Genomic DNA, 19189 nt, shown 5'->3' with positions numbered 1-19189 from the left:
CATAAACATTAATCGAGAGAATTTCCCCTAGACTTGTCCACAGGTCAGTTTGATGGAAGGAATTCCTTAGTTAAGGTTCCCTTTTCCCAGGGTCTCTAGTTTGTGTCAAGTCAACAAAAACTAACAAGTATGCACTGGTAGGTGAATTAATATGGAGGAAAACCGCCCGCCATACGGGTGTTAGGAACCGAAGCAGGATCCTCTGAAAGAGCAACAAGTGTTCTTAATGACTGAGCCATCACTTTAGCCCCCATTAAAAAAAAAAAAAAATTCTTTGCTCAGACCATGATTCCAACATCCACAAAACATTCTTTACCTATGAGGAGACAAATACCAACTCCTCATTTCAACTCAAAGATTAACCCACTCTCTCCCTGCCTCTGTAAATCTGAAGTGCCTCCCATTCTCCCTATGGGTTAAAGAACCATACTTGGCAGGGCCAGGGAACCAAACAGAAAACTGCTATCAAGGTAGCACGCACAATTAACGAAAGGGTGGGCGAGAGACTCACGACAAGCATTAAACTGATATAAATGCTGGAAGTAAGAGTAACTGTGAAGCCGGGCGTGGTGGCGCATGCCTATAATCCCAGCACTCGGGAGGCAGAGGCAGGCAGATTTCTGAGTTCGAGGCCAACCTGGTCTACAAAGTGAGTTCCAGGACAGCCAGGGCTACACAGAGAAACCCTGTCTTGAAAAAAAAATAAAATAATAAAATAAAATAAAGAGAGTAACTGAGACTGATAAAAATGTAAGACTCCCACCATATTTCAAAGTTCACGAGCTGTAAGATGAGCCGGGTACCAATGCCAAGAATTGTGTACAGGGGAGAAGATGGAAGCTGGATAAGGTTGGAGAGAGGAGTAAGAGCCGGTGACAAGGCAGGAAATTTATATTCATTTGCCATTGGGACAGTGGCACATATCTGTAGTTTGCATGAGCAGACAGGACGCATCGCACAAAAATAAAAGTCTGTATGGTTTCTCCACAGTTCCGTCTCTTTAGAGCATTGTTCACTCTAAGGTCTCTTTACTGTGCAATTTTTAAATTAAGCATGAATCATCTCACAGTACCACTACTTCTGCTCAAATAATTATTGTTTTCTTTTAAAAAGAGAGTAACATCTAACAGTCACTTTTTACTGATATTTACGTTGGGTAACTCCCTCCATGTAAGCAGAACAGACATGAAGAACCCAACTGTCCTAGAAAGCACTGTTCCTGCGATTTTAAGAAACAACCTGAAGCCTTTTCCCCAGGCTTTTAACAAAGCGGCATTCTGATGAGCTTCTAGTGGAGAAACATTATTATAAGATGCTAACCTCGTGTCCATACCTGTATGGCTGACTCACTGAGAAAACCTGCTTTGCTCAGGTTGCTAAAGCTACAGCATCAATAGCTGCTTGGCCAAAAAAGATCCATTTGAGCAGCTAAGCCTGTAATCAATGAGCTTTAGTGACTAAGTGAAACTTTCAGCCTCCAAGCAGGCCTAACAACCAAAGCATTACTCTTTCAACTAGGAGGTTATCTTTCAAAGAGAGAAAGTTTCAACCCTGTACAGTTATTATAGACAAGGCTGTTGTCCTCTACTCCAAGCATGATATAAATCTCAAGCATTGCATTCATACATGATGTGAAAAAAAAATCAAGGGGTTGGAGAACATTTTAGTCACTTCATTTATTTTGCTCTCCTTCTTCAGAGGTTGGAACGACGTGGAGAAAGAGAGGTAGAACTAAGTAGCAAAATAAAATGACAGGAGAGGTGCATAGGGCAAGCTTGAGAGCAGCTCTATGAGATCTGTGTTTGTAAAGAAGCACAGATAAAGCCAAGTGTAAAAATCCAGAATCCCGAAGGCCATGTTGGATGACTCTGACGGGAAACCTTAACATACATGCCTGAAGAGAAACCCCTTACCTTCGCCAAGACATTCTCACTTGGTACTTCTAGCTAATTGGATTGCAAGTACTAGGAAAGGGTACTCACACTACTTTCACCAATTATGTGAAGAGATTTAAAAGAAGATATTGCTTTCAAGTAGAGATGTTAAAAAATAGTAGAGAAAGAACCCTTTCTATAACCCTTTAGTAAGACCAATGGCAATACAGCTACTGCATCTGCTCATGGTATTTGTACCAAACCACTGGACTTTGCTTGCTCACACAAAAATCTTAGTAAGTCCAGAAATAACTGATGGAGATTTGGAAGGCACAGACATATTTGAGCTTTATTACAAGCACCCACAGGGACTACTCATTCTAACTAAATCAATATGAAGGAAAGACTTTGGTCAACTTTCTTCAAGGGCAATGAAATGCCAGAAAGAACCAATTAACATAATATGCATAAAGTCCTTGCAAATAAACGCATATAACACACCGAAAGTACTGACTTTATTCTGCTAAATTATCAAACCAGAGGCTGCTCCTTTCCAATAAACTTTGCAGGTGCCCACCTCACAAGCTGGCAACGATATCTTAACCACTGCAGTTACTTGAGCATTTTCTAAAATCAAGAACTAGAATGTCTTGGTTGACTGGGTAGCTTACTGGTAGAGAGCTTGTCCGGTACATGCAAAGCCCTGTGTTTAATTCCCAGCACCAAAAATGCAGTGGAGGAGGGGGAGGGTGGAAAGAAGGAGGAGAAAATGGAGGAGGAGGAAGAGAGAAAGAAGAAAAAGGGAGTGGAGTAGAAATGGATAAGGGGAATGAAAGTGGAAAGTTGGGGAGGGGAGACTGGGAAGAGAAATTACAATGTTTGAGGGATATAGATCAGTAATCAAAATAATTCCATAAGCAGATTTAAAGTCACAGATCTTGATTCTTAGAACAAAGAAAGAAGGAGGAGAGAGACAGAGATAGAGCAAAGACAGACACAAAAGGAAGAGATAAAAGGAGAAAAAAGTAAGCAACGGCTATGTTCCAGATTTCCATGGGTTCTCAGGTCTACCACTCCTTTCTGTGTTCAGTTGACTGAAAATCAGAGTCCAGTTTTTCCCAGTGGTACCAAGCAGGCATGAGTCTACCAAGTCTAGGTCTTGGCAGTGTAGGCAGCCAGAATTAGACACTTTTGAATATAAAGCAAGAAGTATGATGTAGGTGGAGAGCAGAAAGCACCTTCAAAATGATTCATATTCCATGGGTAAAATTCAGACTTTTGGTACTAAAAAGTACAGTATCTTTAACATACCTCCATCTTCCTCTTGATTTTTGTTTGATAATAACCTGAAAAATCACTAGTCAGATAGGAAATTTTCACAATTGGAAAAATAAAAACATTTACTGCAGATAAAAGCGTGTTTTTCTAAAAGAAAAGTAGAGCCAGGTATGGTGACATATACCTGTAATTATAGCATTGGGGAGCCAGAGACAGGAAGATGGCAAGTTCCAAGTAGTCTGGGTTATACTGTGAGAACTTGAGGGGGTGGGAACAGAGGAGGGGGAGGAGGGGAGAGGAGGGGAAGGAGAGAGAGAGAGAGAGAGAGAGAGAGAGAGAGAGAGAGAGAGAGAGAGAGAGAGAGAACTTTGAGACTAAGGTAAGTCTAGCCACTAGAATGCCTCCAGAGTTCCCCTCAAGTAACTCTCAGTATTTGGATGACAAAACTGATTTCAATTCCCCAAATCACAAACCTCTAAAGGAAGCTAGCACCTTCAGAAGTAATTCTGTCCTGACTGAAAGTCATTCTTACTCATCCAAGTCTGCTTTAAAATCACGTTTAATTACATAGCCTACTTCTGGACTTCCTGCGACACAGATCCAGAACTTATACTTCTGTATCCACTTCTTATGATAACAGCCGCAAGGTAGAAATGTAAACACGGCAGGGGCAGGGGGCATTCAGGAAACATCACTTTCTTTAGATACTGGGTGATACACCGCAGGAAGAGTCCTCGAAACGTGTCTTCTAATTTAAAAGGATAAAAGCAAGCTGACCCTATGAAAGTTGGCTGTTTACTTGACTGCTTTATTACTGTTTTATAATTACCCTCCCTTGCTGGAGATATTCACTGCACTGCTCTATCAGAAACTCACTGTATATTAAGGAGCATTCTTCGAATAGTTTGAAAGGTTAATGAACTCACCTTGCCAATAAGAGAAATGTTTTCATTTTGCCACTACTACCGCCCAGATAGTGTCAGTTAATAAAGTTGCTTCTCCCCTGCCAACAATCGACAAGATTTCCCCCTCTTAAAGCAAATCTCAAGATCCGGGGACATAAGGCCTATCACAGAACAGTCTTAGGAAAAGAAGGGAAGGCCCGCTTACCTGCTGCACACTGGTGACTCTCATGTAGGAGTCCAGGACAATCAACAGAGGCACGTGGAAATTTTTACCTTCAAATAACTTGGAGGCTGGAAAAGAAGGGAGCAAATGGGGAATGAAACCAAAGTCACAACCCACAGCATCCTTTTGATCTTCCCGGGATCTCAGCTCCTTCCTCCCTGAAGGAAAGGAGAGGGGTGCCCAAGATTGACTGAAGTGCAGGATAAAGTTTGCAGAGGAGGGAGGGGCTGCAGGCATTACCGCGGTGCGAGTAGGTGAACACCAGCATGTCCTCCAAGAGCTGAAGCAACGTCTCGATCTGCTTGCCTTCCTGGACATTGTTCAGCCTGACTATCAACTTCTTCAGAGCCTCCTCCTCCTCTTCCTCTTCGCAGCCCTGACAGGCGCCACTGGCCATGGTGCAGCCGGCGGGGACTGCGGCGAGCTGGGAAGGCTCCTGCTCTCCCAGCTGCTCCGCCGCCTCCGCTGCAGGCCCAACCCTCGGTCCCCGGCCGCGCCCAGACGGCGACGGCGACCGCCCCTGCCCAGTCTCAGCCTGGCCTGCCCAGCCGCATCGCGCCGCCGCTGGGAACTCCGCCGGGGAAAAGCGAAAGCCACCACCCCGCCATCTAAGAATAGCAACGGGGCGTTGGGAAAGGAGGACACCGCCCAGTTGGCCCCTTTCAGAAAGCGGTTTCTTTTAAGAGTTCCCCCTATAGGGAGAGGAGTAATTTTCTCCCCAAAGAATGCAGCGTTTAACAATCAAATTAGGCCAGCTACATGGGCTTTAGGAGTTGTTTGCTTGTTGGTAATCCTGAGCTCTGGTTGCCAAAAGGCCTCTCAGCTGTTAGGAGTTTGCAGGCAGGATCTGGGAGCTCTGATTCAGCTCACTGCACAGTCAGTGAAGCAAAGGTTGGAAGAAACAGCCTTTAAACGCATTCCTGGTCCGAACTAGTTATTAGTACTGCTGACCTCTAAAGTTAAAAGGGGTGTTCTGAAGGCCAGGGGTAACTGCGAACTCCAGCACTTGGGAGGTGAAGACATGAACCAAAGAAATCAGGGGCCATTCTCGCTTCTACAAGTTCAAGGCCAGCCTGGGCTATAAATGCCTACCCAGAAAGAAGGAATGGGGGTGGGGGAAGGGAAGGAAAAAAAGAGAGGGGGGAAGAAGTAGAGGGAGAAGAGAGAGGGAAGGGGAAGGAGGGACAGAGGGAGGGAGAGAAGGAGAGAGCAGGGGGAGAGGGGGAGAGGGGAAAGAAGAAGAGGTAAATGAGGAGGAGGAGAAAGGGGAAGGAGGAGGGAGGGGGAGGAGGAGGAGGAGGAGGAGGAGGAGGAGAGGGGACAGACCTGCAAGGTACAATGCTAAAGCATCCCTGTGAAGAAGATGTTGCATCCCACAAAGAAAGCTAAAGAAAATGATCAAAGTAGTAAGGTTTTCAAGAAGAGAAGTCGCCGGTACAGTGCTGTAGTCAAGCCTTGGTTGATCTATGGTCTCAGATGCCCCAACCTCCTGTGTTCTTTACACAGGAGGAAAATTAGAGCAATTAAGTTATTTCATGGCTTCTAGTTCGTTAACATTCTGGTGACAATTCAAAAATGGATGAGAATTTCTTTCCTTACTGAGGAAATGACTTTGGGATGGGTAAGAGGTGGAGGGGTTTGAGAGGCGGGTTGAGAGCCAAGAGACAACTTAAGTTCAGGCTGAAGGTTTGTCCACACTCTGCACTTTCAGCAGAACAAGAAAGCAAGTTTCCATCAGTTTGGGTACTGACTGAGTGCTTTTTGTTGTCAAGGGTTTTCACCTTTGCGTAGTAGTAAAATGCTAATATTTGCTAATATTTGCGAGGATAGATAGTTAGGATTTGCTTCCAAGTAACCCACGATTGAAGGGTGGGGTCAAAACGGGAAGAATTAGACATGAAACAGCGGCTTCGGAACTGGGAATTGGGGAAGGTAAGAGATGAATTCCGGTGGCATTGCACCTCTCTGTGTGTAATTTTCTATAATGAAACAAAACTCTCAGCTGACGACCTTTATAAGACCTATATTACCTCTTCTATGTGCTTTCATGACATGAGGACTAAATACCTCAGATTTTCATTTCTTTTTTCCCCCCTTATTTCATTTACTTCTTGTTAAAACACACACACACACACACACACACACACACACACACACCAAAAACCTTGCCAGAAATTGAGACTTATGTCCCTTCAAAGGAAAATTCTAAGTGACACCTTGTTTCCCAAGTCCCCTTGTAGGACTGTCATCCACCTGTAGGATTCCATACTCAGTAGGGCACCAAACAGGGTGTCCTCTGAGCTCCCTGCTGGGGACATTTGCTGGAAGCCACTACACCTTAGGGCAAAGTATCCTTGAGTTTTAAATGTGATTAATTGATGGACTAAAATTCCAAGACTCATTAACTTCCCAGTTAACAAGAATGAAGATGATGGCTGCAGACAGAAATTCATGACTGAGTAGTCAAAGAATAGTAAAATAACACTAAACATTTACCTAACTTCTGAAGAAGAAAGAAATAAAACTGACGTGGCCAACCACAGCAAACACCAAGACAAATTACAGATGGGTTAAAAAGCAAATAAAAAATAACTAGGAGGCACTAGATATTAAACATTATTTAGCCCAGCGTTAAAAGCAAAGGCAGTGAGAGAAGACACACAACATTAACATTTGTGATTCATTAAAACTCAGATATTCTGCCATCAGAGGAAAGAAAAAATAAACAAAAGGAAAATGGTAAATGGGTGGGGCTTACATATAGGAGAACCAATTAACTTGAAGAGATTTTAATATGTCACTGGAGAGACAGCACCCTACAGACATTTCGAAGAAAATGTAAATTTACTATAAATAAGCAGGAAGTTTAAGAAAAATATGTTCGTCTCTATAAAGAATGTGCCCAGGAAAATCACTCCAATTTTGTGTGTGAATTAACAATGAGAAAAAGAATGGGGATAAATCTAAAAATACAGATAAACAAAACTTTTGCAAAGAAATGATCAAACTCTTAAAACACATAAATAAATGAGAAAAATAATAGGAATAATAAGAAGATTTAATATTAAAAGATACTGTCTCTTAACAGTAACAAAAATATAACATTAATCACATCCATCTATATTACAGAAGGTCCTAAAGGTTAGAATAGCCCCAGCACTTGTGGTGAAAGAATTGTTCAAATAGCCATGATTCAGGGACATAGTGTCCTTTGTGTATCTCTTCCCCAGAGGAAGAAACAGTAACACTGGGGTCAGGGAGGGGACAGGCCCAGGAAGCATGGTTTATCGAGCTCATAGTGACTTCCTGTGAATCCGGAACAGGTGTTTTCATTACTAACAAACACATAGAAGGCACCAAGTTAGATTTCAATTTGAGGCTCCACACATTCCATCCTGAAATCCCTACATAAGCTACAGTGTGTACAATAGATGAAGCTTTCTTTTTATCATCAAATTATTTGGATAAAGGGACAGGGAAAGAGTAACACAGTATACAGTATTACACAGATGGGAGGATGTGTGAGAAATGTGTGTGTGTGTGTGTGTGTGATAATATATATATTTAGAACAATATTTAGCATAATAATGTATTATCCCTATTATCCCTAGTCACTATTCTAATAATATATTCCTAAATATAACCTACTGAGTCTGTACAATGTTACTTATATGCATATTTTCATAGCTGACTATTTGGTATTTGACAAACAATTTTTGTGTATCTTCCCCAAGTAAAACTATTTCTCTTATTTCAGCATTCCTTATTTCCCTATAACTCTTTTTACAGACTTGAGCCCTGTTGTCTTTCCCTCATGCACTTTGTCATTAGACCATGTTGTCGTCTTTGTTTAGGCAGTTTTGTTGATGAGACTTTATGGGACGCTTTTGACTTTACTAGAAGGTACAATCTCACAGCAAAGTCCTTGTTCAGACAATTGCAATCTTTCCACTTCTTCTTACACAGTGTTCCCTCAGCCTTAGGTTCCCATGTGTTTTATAGATGTATCCATTACAACTAAGATTCATAACTCTACATTTTGGTTGTCTGTTGTTTTCTTTAATAGTCCAAATCTGTTGCAAAGAGAAGTTTCCTCAGTGAGGGGTAAAGACTACACTTACCTGTGGATATGAGGACAAATATTAAGACTGTAGTTAGGGATCATGCTTGTTTGGTTGTATACTCTCCTCCAAAATCCATGACTTCGTTAGCCTTGGGTAGTTGGCTCAGTTTCTGGTACCAGGCATGGTTTGCCTCTTGTTGAGTGATTTTTAAATCCAATTAGAGGGTTGTTTACCAAAATGGTGTCCACGCAACTGCTGAAGACTTGGGGTTATCCAGCCATGCGCATCTCTGTTTAGGTTCATAAACATCATAAGTAAGCGGGACTGTTGACAACATCTTTCCACTGGAAGCTTTCGTGGCAGCTTCTGATACCATATCAGTTAGTCCTGAGAGTGGAGGCAGTTCCAGGCAGGGGTTTCTGGGTTCTGCCTCTGAAATACATTATCCTCAGCAATAGGGATTCACCTTCCGTATCTTGGGAGAAACCAAGGACAATAGCCATAGCCTATATATTCTTAGAGTCTCTTGGACAGCATTCTATAACAACTCAAAGAGGACTTCTCATGTCTGGTGTTTTTTGTTGTTATTGTTGTTGCTGTTGTTGTTGTTTAGGTGATCTTTGGCTCTGGGAGGGAGCATTGTCAGCCTAGATAAAAAATATTTCATTTGAACTATAAATATATACTTACACACAAACTTATGTGTATAACAGAGTTTCCTTTTTCAGGTAAATAATAAATGATTCCTTATTATGTTTTCAGATCTATTTCTTATTTTACTATACTTCTGTATTTATCTCCCCACCTCCTAATTGAAACCCTTCTTGTTTTTCCGCGTCCTCAATCATTTCCTGACATTCCCTCTCTATTGCTTCTCCTCAATCCCTCCCTCAGCAATGGCCCCTTTTTCACTTTCCTAGTTTCTACAGTTACTCTAGGAGAAGTGGTTACATCTAAAGTTTAGAGGCTAAAAGTCTCTGATTTGACAGAATAAATGATAATTGTCTCTCTGTGTCCAGGCTACCACAGTACATATTATCTTTGCAAGTTCCATCCATTTATCTACAAAGTTCGTAATTTTATCTGTCTTTAAGGCTGAATAGTATCCCATGGTTTATACTTTCATTCTTTCAATTGTTGGTTGGAGAACATTTATTTTGTTTCCATTTTCTGTCCATTATCAACAAAGTAGCAATAAATGGTGTAGAGCAAGTATTGATAGAGTAGGAGATCAAGTCCTTCAGGCATACACGAAGGAGAGGTATAGGTGGGTCCTATGGTAGATTTAGTTTTAGATTTTTGAGAATTCGCCACAGCAATTTCCACAGTGACTGCAGCAGTTTGACAATCCTGCCCACCTACAGTAAATGAGGGACCCTCTCTCCCACATCTCTTCCAGCATTTGTCTTCTGTTGTTTTGTTAATCTTTGCCATTATGACCGGGGGTAAGATGAAGTCTCAAAGTTCTTTTGATTTGCATTTCCCTTACTCCTTGGGATGATGAACCTTTTTGAGGTATTTCTTAGCTACTTTCTTTTTTTTTTCTTTTGTGAATTTTCTGTTCATTTTCCATGTTAATTTTTTGAATGACTCATTTTTGTTATATATATATATATATATATATATATATATATATATATATATATATAAAATTCTGAATATTAATCTTTGTCAGGTATATAACTAGCAGACATGATCTCCCATTCTTTGGGCCTCTTCTTCACTTGGTTGATTGTTCCTTTAGCTATGAAAAAGCTTTCTAGTTTTGTGAATTGACAACACTACCACTTGTCAATAGCTAGCCTTAATTCTTGGGCAAATTGGGTCCTATTCAGAAAATCCTTTCCTGCATCTCTGTCATGTAAGGTACAACCTCTTTTCTTTTCACAGTTTCAGTGTTTCAGATTTCATGCTGGGGTCTTTGATCTCTTTGGAGTTAGTTTTTGTGCAGAGTGATACACATGGGTCTAACTTCATTCTTCTGCATATGGACAACTAGTTTTTCCAGCACCATTTGTTGAGGATGTGTCCTTTTCTCCAGGCTGTGTTTTTGGCTTCCCTGTTGAATACAAAGTGGCCAAAGTTAAAATGCTAGAATGAGACAAGTGTCACACAATAACAGTATTATGCCTGGCCTCATCCTGTGCCCAGTCAGTCTTTTGTCACCTCAGTCAAACTAGACACATCTGGAAAAAGGGAATCTCAGGTGAGAAGATGCCTCTATCAGTTTGACCTCTAGCCAAGTCTGTGAGGCATTTTCAGATATCTGCAGGCAGTGCCTCCCTGGGTGGGTGGTCCTAGGTAGTATAAGAAAGCAGGATCAAAAGGACATGAGGAGAAATCCAGTATGGAGTGTTTCTCCAGGGTCTCTGCCTCCAGGTTCCTGCTTCAAGTTCCTGCCTTGATTCCCTTTAGTGTAGATAGACAAAGACCTGGCAGTTGTGAGATGAAATAAACCTTCCGGCCAAGTTGCTTTTGGAAATGGTCTTTATCACTGCAATAGAAAGCAAACTAAGGTTTATATTTTACATAAATACACACACACACACACACACACACACACACACACACACACACACACTTATACAAAAATGTGCATTGGAATAATGTCTTCTTAGAAAATGCATCTAAAGCCAGGTGGTGGCATACACCTGCAAGCTAAGCTATTGAGAGGTGGAAGCAGTTACATTGTATAACGGTTAGTTACTGTTGCTCTGATGAAACGCCATGACCAAAGCAACATAGGAGGAAGGGGGTTATTTGGCTTCAACTATACAGGATCTGATGCTCTCTTCCGTCCTCCTTAGTCACCTGCAATCGTTTACACACACACACACACACACACACACACACATTCATAATAAATCTTTGAATGTAAGATAGTGCCAGATTGTAACACACAACTCGGCAGGGGATTTGTGGAGTATGGGGAGACTCTGGATTGGATCTTCAGCAACTGCAAATTAATAATAATGCAAAGAAAACTGGAAAACACAGTCTTTTACTCCAATGGTAGAAGAGTTGAGACTTTATGTGACTGTATGGGAAAGCACATTAGTTAGCCAACTCCAGGCACCAACAAAACCAAGAGAAGGTAGTAAGGTCTGAACTGAAAACAAAACAAAACAAAACAAAACAAACCTATTTGAATGATCTAACGTCAACAACGCACCACACTGATAAGCATCTTACACAATCAAAAAAACACAGACTAAGCAGACACTGAAACATTAATTCCCCAGCTCCCCAAAAGATACTGGATTGACTAGAAGCAATGGCCTAAGCCACCCTCAGTGTCAAAACCCTTCATGGAGGACTGTCAATTCCTCAGTGATGGCCTCCAGGTTTTGTCTCTATCCACACCTCCGCAATGTCCCCAGCACAGAGCAGTCACCTCATGAATAGTGAGATACCCTGGATGTAGAAAGGGGGCATGCTTAGAGTCTCTGAGAATTAAATGCCAGGAATACGTTCTAATTTGTTCGTTTTGAGACAAAGTCCAGCTTCTACCTGTTGGAATTTAGTGACGTGAGCCGCCATGCTTGAGTTAATTTTCCTGTTGCATTTGAATAGCAAGAGTATCATGGAGAAATATACTGGGGCTGAAATCATGTATTAATTCACCCCAAACAGATCATTGATTCCATATTGCTAGACATGTTATAGGTGGTCAGAGATATTTGTTAAGTGAAACAGTATGATTAGATGTGGTATTTAATTTCTACCAGTAAAACTATATTAAGATGAATAAGACTATGACCCTTTATATTTCATTCCCTGTCAGAAAAAAAATAATGTAAAGTTTGTTTGGTGAAACACTGTTTTTACAAGTCAATTAGTGACATCTTCAGACTGTAATTTTATATTCTAATCAAACATAAGGACCTGTATAAAGTAAAGGCACAGGAATGCTTACTTTGCAAATAAACACAGGTATCAATCCTTTGCCATTGGTCCTATAGATATGAAATTCTTTAGATGTTATTTGTTATCACAAACAGAAGATTTTAAATAGCCTACTAGTAGAAGCATATATATTTATAGGATATTTGCTATTTAATTGTTTAATTACTTTAGAGCACCTTTCTAGTCTATCTCACTGTCAATTTAAAAAACTATCACATCGTAATTGTTATAATAAAAGCAAAGGAAAAAGCCACACCTTCCTAAGAAGCACAGTAAATGCTGAGCATGCCCAGAGGACATTAGGTGTAAATGAGGAAGGGATGTGGGAGCAATGGCAAGGGGCGGGTAGAGAGAAAGGAGAGAAGGTAGCTCACACTCAAAGGGGAAGTATGTGTGTATATGTGTGTGTGTGTGTGTGTGTGTGTGTGTGTGTGTGTGTGTGTGTGTATGTGTGTGTGGGGGTGGAGTGTTTACCAGCAAGGCTAAGAGCAGGAAGGGCTGAATTGTGCTCTTGAGATTGGGTAACACAGGTCCTTCACTGGGAACAATCTGCACCAGTGTGACCCCCAAAGGCCTCCCCCACTACATTTGTGAGAGAATAGCAAGCGATATACAAGTGGGTTGGTTTCTGGATGCTTTGGTTATTAATGACGTGTTACATTTTATGTTTAAAGTGACTTTGAAAAGTGTTCTGACGCACTTGCCTCTTACTAATTTCTACATTCTAATGCCTCCCTTTTCCTCCAATGAGTCACCCCCAAAGTACAAGCAACGTCCTTCTAGAAAGAAAACTGTAAGTACGTTGCTACAAGCCGTTAGGAAATGTGTTCTTTAATTGCACACAGAAAAGAAACATTAAAACAGAAGAGGAAAATATTCTCCCCATCAAAAGAGAATAATGCTACTGACATCCAAAATGTAGAAACCACAGGAGTGGGCTTCAAATTGCACAGAACTCAGGGAGCGGCTGAAGGTTAAAATGAACCAGATGAACAGATAAGACCAAAAGTAATGAAATCACTTTGAAGAGAAGCCACAGTGCCCAAGGGTTTATGTATTTTTATTCTGTGTGTGTTTTACTTGTATACAAGTTTGTGTACCATCTACATGACTGGTGAGCAAGAAAGGTAGGAGAGGGCACAGGATCCCATAGAACAGGAGTGACAGGTGACTATGAGCTACCAAGTGGGTACTGGGAAACAAGACTGTGTCCTTTGCAAGAACAGTGAGTGCTCTTAACTGCTGAGCCATCCCTTCAGGCTCCAAAACACTGTATTTAGTGATTAAATGCACTGACATATCTGAAGGCCAAATGCACTTATCTGGGAGATGTTGAACTGCGGAAGCATAGAAAACAACAAATGAAACAAATTTGAATAATGCGTGCCTAGGAAAACCACGACTAAGATTAATTGAGACTCAGGGAAGCTTAAGACCATGCCTTGATGTGGATTCTCAACCCTCTAGAAGAGTCACCCTATTGCTAAGATGGTAGGGCAGATCAATGAATTCATAGTTATAGCAATATTTTATTACCAATCTGCTGTGTCATATGTGATGTTACACCTTTCGTCCCAGCATTTGAAAGGCAGAGGGAGGCAAATCTATGAGGTTGAGGCTAGACTAATCTATATAGTGAGTTCTAGGGAGCCAGGACTACATTAGGAGACCCTCCCTCAATAAAGAAAGAAATCCATTACACGCTAGACACTAGCAATAGTTGACAGAATCGACATGTAGGTAGATAGAGGTATTCAGCGTTGTGTGGAAGCAGGGGTCACTCTGAAAATACATTAAGAAGGAAAGAAAACATTTTCTTCTAACCGATACGTCTGGCAAAGCTTGAAGGTGAAAGAGAGAAAGAAGGATGCCTGCAACTCAGTAGTGTTTGGTACGGCTAGAGCCAGAAAGGAGTGTGAGCCAGAGAGGTGTCACAGGTCCAGCTCCCCAAGATCTGGGAAGTGGGGGGAGTTCTAGGCTCGCACTGTGTTGGTTGTATTCTATACAGACATTCAACAGAGGTGCTGGTGGTCAGCTAGGTGGTGGTAAAGCGAGAAGATGGACAAAGAAATGAATGTCCAGGAAAGAGAGAAGACTGAGACGCAGAGAATGTTGGTCCCATTCACCCAACCAGGGGACACCACATCTATAGTGGGGCTGAGGAAGGATGAAGAGGTACGGGAGAAATGGGTATGATTTTCTAGGGAAATTGGCCAGGTATGTGTGTGTATATGTGTGTATACATATATATATTAAAGGGGGTGACTAGAACAGCTTATAATCCATAAGGGCTGGGGAGTCCAACAATGGTCTTCTTCACTCCAGAAAGTCTGAAAACCCGATTACTGCATGGACTAGACAACTGATGCCCCAGCTGTCCCCACCTGGCATTGAAGGTCCGAAGGAGTCCTAGAGGATCACTGATATTCAATCCAAAATATTTGTCTATTAGTTCTTTCTAGATCTAATATGTTGATAATCTACATCAACCAGAAGACTAAGAGGAAAAAAATGTGGCCATAAATACATTTTAAAACAACTTAAAAACAATAAATAAGACAGAGAGGAAAATATTATAGCTTCCCGAAAATTACACAGCAGGAAAAGACCAGAACCTAGGACAGTGGTCTAAGACCCACTCTGTCCGTCCACTGTGCTTAGAGGCTTAAACTGATCCTCACAGTGCTATATAGGCTGGGAAGTCCAAGATCAAGGGGCAAACAAACCTGGTATCTGCTGAGGTCTCATTCATGACTGACTTCTTGCTGCCACTAGACATGGTAGAAGATACAAATGTGTTCTCATGTGGTAGAAGGAATGGCAACGCATCAATTTTCATCCTTGTTCTGCCATGCACCTTTTCTAGCTTATCTCCTGAGATACACAAATACTATTATGCAATTGCCTATGCTATCACTGCTATAGCGTATGGCTCAGGTTTTCAGCCTTGGAACAACCGACAGACTGTACTGGCTATAGGCTGGGCCATCTAGGCTTTTGTGACTGCATTATTGTATGGATTCTGAGGACACTGGCGTGAACACAATGACAACATCCACAGTGACAATGTCCATGAGCAGATCCCTGCTGCTAGGGATAGATAGCTATAAATGGCTTAAGCAACCTTAGATTTAGTGACGTAGTTTTTCAGGATTTTGTCCAACCTAGTACAGTGGTTCTTAAAACCTGGGACTTGTGACCCCTTGGGGAGGTCTTGAAGGATCTTTTCACAGGAGTCACCTAAGACCATTGTAAAACACAGATATTTCCGTTATGATTTATAACAATAGGGAAATTACAGTTATGAAGTACCAGTGAAAGTGATTTTATGGTTGAGGAACTGTAAAGTATGTTAAAGGGTCACAACATTAGGAGGAATGAAAGCCACTGTCTTAGCAAGTAGTGAAGACCGAATTTAAATCTGTAACTTTATCACTTGGAGAAAGTCCTTTCTAGCTATAAGCGGTCATTGGTGCAGCAACAGGCAATTGCTTGAGGTGCCAGATCATTACTGCAATGGATGCCATTGTGCTTGGCAGACAGCATTACAGAACTAAGACTAGTCTAACTCTGACTCATTGTGGACACCTGCCTTATTCCATCATCAATCTGACTTCTTAATGCAGACACCCCCCCCCTCTCAAAATAATAAGGGCTAACAACAAGCCTAAAGTGAAAGTAGACGTTTCCCCTTTCTGAGTTCACACAGAAGTGGACCTGCGCTGCTGAAATGGGTGTATTTGATATTGCAATAAAGGAAGTGAAGCCAGAGTGAGGCCAGGAAGAGGCATCTCAAGATAGGGACCATACTAGGAACTGCCGCTCTCCTCCATAAAAAATCACATAGGGCTCATAAAACCCTTCACCGCTTACTGAGACACGTAAGCCAGCAAATTCGCAGATCAGAGGTGATTTTCCTGGTGAACTACTAGCTGTAGTGGCGGTGTACACAAACAGCAGGAGAGAGAAGAGCTCTTCAGAGAGTTAGTGGAGAGTGAGCAGTCACTCAGCAGCCCAAGCAAGTTCTCCGGCATTGCTGTGCAGAGCCTCAGCAGCCTGGACCTTGGTGACCTTAGAGACACACTGTTCCCTACACCCCACCACTAACTACACGCTCCTCCTTCCTCCACTGTTCACGTGTGGCCTTCTTTCTGTCTCCATCCCTGTCCTGGAGGAACAGTGTCCTGTGTGGCTCCCCCCACTTGAGTGACTTGAGTGAAATAGTCTCCCCTGCCTCCTTTGGCCTCTCCTTGTCAGGTCTAGCATGCTGTGCTAAATTCCCGTGTACTGGTTTACCTGGCTGCAGGCTATAAGTGCCAGCATATGTGCCAAGCTAGCATTTTGTCCCAAATGCTGGCCACTTAGAAGTTCTTCGCCAAATATTTGTTCAACGAACAGGTCTGTTGCAGAAACTTAAAAAAAAAAAAATGTAACTTTTTTTTTTTAATACTTAAAAAGAAATCTTAGAAGCAGGATCAGGCTTTAGAGAGCACATTCAGGTGTTATAAAACACTGTCAATTTTCATGAAATTAACTGAATTCTAACTCTGAACTCCTTTGCAACTAGGCTGGTAGTCTGATCAGTTAGAGGCTGGACCCTTCTCTGGAACCACTGAGCTGGGGAGGTCCAGATGATTCCGGAAATAAAGGACTCAGTTGTCAGTCTGTTCTAAGGTTGGGGCTGTCCTGTCAATCTGTGCTCGAAATTGTGTGGGATTCAAGATTCTGAGCAGCATGGCAGAATCACCTTCCAGAGTCCATCCCACCACCTGCAAAGATCTGCATCCTTTGACCAACACTATATGCCTCCCTCAGTGGAGCATCTTAGACCCACTTCTATGTGAAACAAGAAAGGGGAAACTTACTTTGACTTTTATTGTATGTTTATGTTTAATGTATTTTGATTCTGGAAATTATCCAGTTTAAAAATAGACCTAGTGGTCTCTGTAATCTGAGAACCTGGGAGGCTGAGGAGGAATATGACTGTAAACTCAAGTAGAGGACAGCCAGACGTGCATAGAAATAAACCTAGTTCTCCAATCCACCAATCCACCACCCCCCCACCCCCACCCCCACACACACAGGCACTACTCAACCAGATTGTTTTACTAGATGCAACAGAAGACATACAGCCCACTCAGAACTATACAGTTCAGGGCTCTATCAACTTGGACCCTTGCCTGCCAGAAGATGTACTCAACAGTAGGAAAAACTAACTCCTCCTAGCTGATTTGACTAAAATCAGGTCTTTTAGCCACTAAACCTATCAACATTTGAAATTTTAAATGACTTGAGCATAACTCAATAGTAAAGGCATCTGTCTTGGTAGCTGAGACCCAGGTTGCAAGGAGTAAGAGGATTCCAAGGAGTATTTTGCCTGTTCAGTGTAGTTGGGTGGAAAGCTGTTTTATCCAGAAGGGCAGGTACCCACAGTGTGAAGCAGAGTCCAAGCCTGGCATTTAGAGGAAGCTAGAAGGTTTTAGGAGCAAGACCTGGGTTGAAAGGTCACCTGAAATAGTGCTTTACATCCTTGAGTGACATGAAGTGTGGTGGAGCACCCTTGTGATACAGACAAAGGTGGCCTTTACAGCAACTTTATGTCTGTAAGCTGTAGTGGGGAATGCCAGTGATGCTCACAGTTGGAAGGCTGAGGCAGGACGGTTAGGGTTCAAGGGCTGCATGGGCTACAGTAGTGAGTTCTAGGCCAGCCTGAGATGTGAGAGCTTGTCTCAAGACACTGAACAACAGAACCAATAATGTCATATCTACCTAGGGAATAAAATTATTTACCAGGGTACAGGGTAGACTAGGGTTGAAAGTTAGTGGTAGACACTTGCTTAGCACACCTGGATTTGATACTCAGAACCACAAAGCAAAACAAGACATGGCAAACTTGATGTGGAAGTTTGTATTCATTTACATTAGCTTATTAGTTTATCTATATCTTTTGTTATACATGAAATTTCCAAGCTTCGGTGAATCCACTTCAGAGAAGTGACATGGCCTGGTAAGGAACTGATCAAAACTTCTGAGTGTGGTGAGGTGCCCTTGTAATCCATTACCAAGGAAACTGAGGTGACAGGAATGCAAGCTCAAGACAAGGCTGGGTGACAATGTAAGAACGCAGCAAGCAAAGAAGAAATGAATGCTGTGTATAAATGCTGTGCTTGCTCTGTTCCCCTGTGCTGTCCTGTGGGTCCTCACTCTCCTCTCATTTACACCAATGACCACAGGGCCTGTATCTATGAGGGCGCTTGGCATTCAGTGTAGGGAGGCTGTGTGACTGAAGACGCTTCTCACGTTTCCACCCATCTTCTTCCTTGGATGATAAACTCAGAGCTCTGTTGGGGCTGCTGACACAACATGGCGTGTCATTAGTTTCAGGACTCTCTGGGAGGGAGCAGCCTCACACACTGTTGGATGCTAAGTGACACAGGTAGAACACTGTAACCCACCATTTCTAACTACTTTACTTGGACCCGCTAAATAAACGGTCCATTCAAAGCAAGAGTTTAGCCAGCAGCTATGGTACACAATGCTGAAAAATATACCACAGGAGGATGGCTGATTTGAGACCAGCCAGCACTACACCAATGGTGATGCTATTGTGAGGCTTAGACTCTCTGGGACTTTGTCCTCTTTGGCCTTTGGCCTTGTGCATGTGAGAGCATCATGTCTCTTCCCACAGAAGATGCCGTACTCAGAAGTCTCATCTACAAAGCAGAATGAAACCCTCACCACACCCACTGACGCTTTGACCTTTAACTTGAAGGAACTGACAGGAGGAATCAACTGATGCTCTTGATTAAGACAAATAAATATAACAAAGTTTTGGGGAAGTTGTTTCCTTAAGACTCCTACACATATACCACATATACGCACATATTCTCTCTCTCTCTCTCTCTCTCTCTCTCTCTCTCTCTCTCTCTCTCTCTCTCT

At 42.1% G+C, this 19189-nt stretch overlaps 1 protein-coding gene across 1 annotated transcript in view; it reads right to left on the bottom strand.

Moving 5' to 3' along the window:
* Lrrk2 (leucine rich repeat kinase 2) overlaps positions 1–5061 on the bottom strand; it is a 142040-nt gene extending 136979 nt beyond the window's left edge. The window contains exons 1-2 of the mRNA XM_029547872.1: positions 4521–5061; positions 4263–4348 (exon numbers count right to left, since the gene is read on the bottom strand). Of these exons, the coding sequence (XP_029403732.1) occupies positions 4263–4348; positions 4521–4677 (243 nt within the window). The 5' untranslated portion in view covers positions 4678–5061. The remainder of the gene's footprint in view (positions 1–4262; positions 4349–4520) is intronic.
* Between the last annotated feature and the right edge of the window lie 14128 nt (positions 5062–19189).

This window comes from Mus pahari, chromosome 17 (genome assembly GCF_900095145.1).
Source record: "Mus pahari chromosome 17, PAHARI_EIJ_v1.1, whole genome shotgun sequence".
Lineage (NCBI taxonomy): Eukaryota > Metazoa > Chordata > Mammalia > Rodentia > Muridae > Mus > Mus pahari.
Note: the sequence above shows the minus strand (reverse complement) of the source record. Positions and strands in the feature narration are given on the sequence as shown.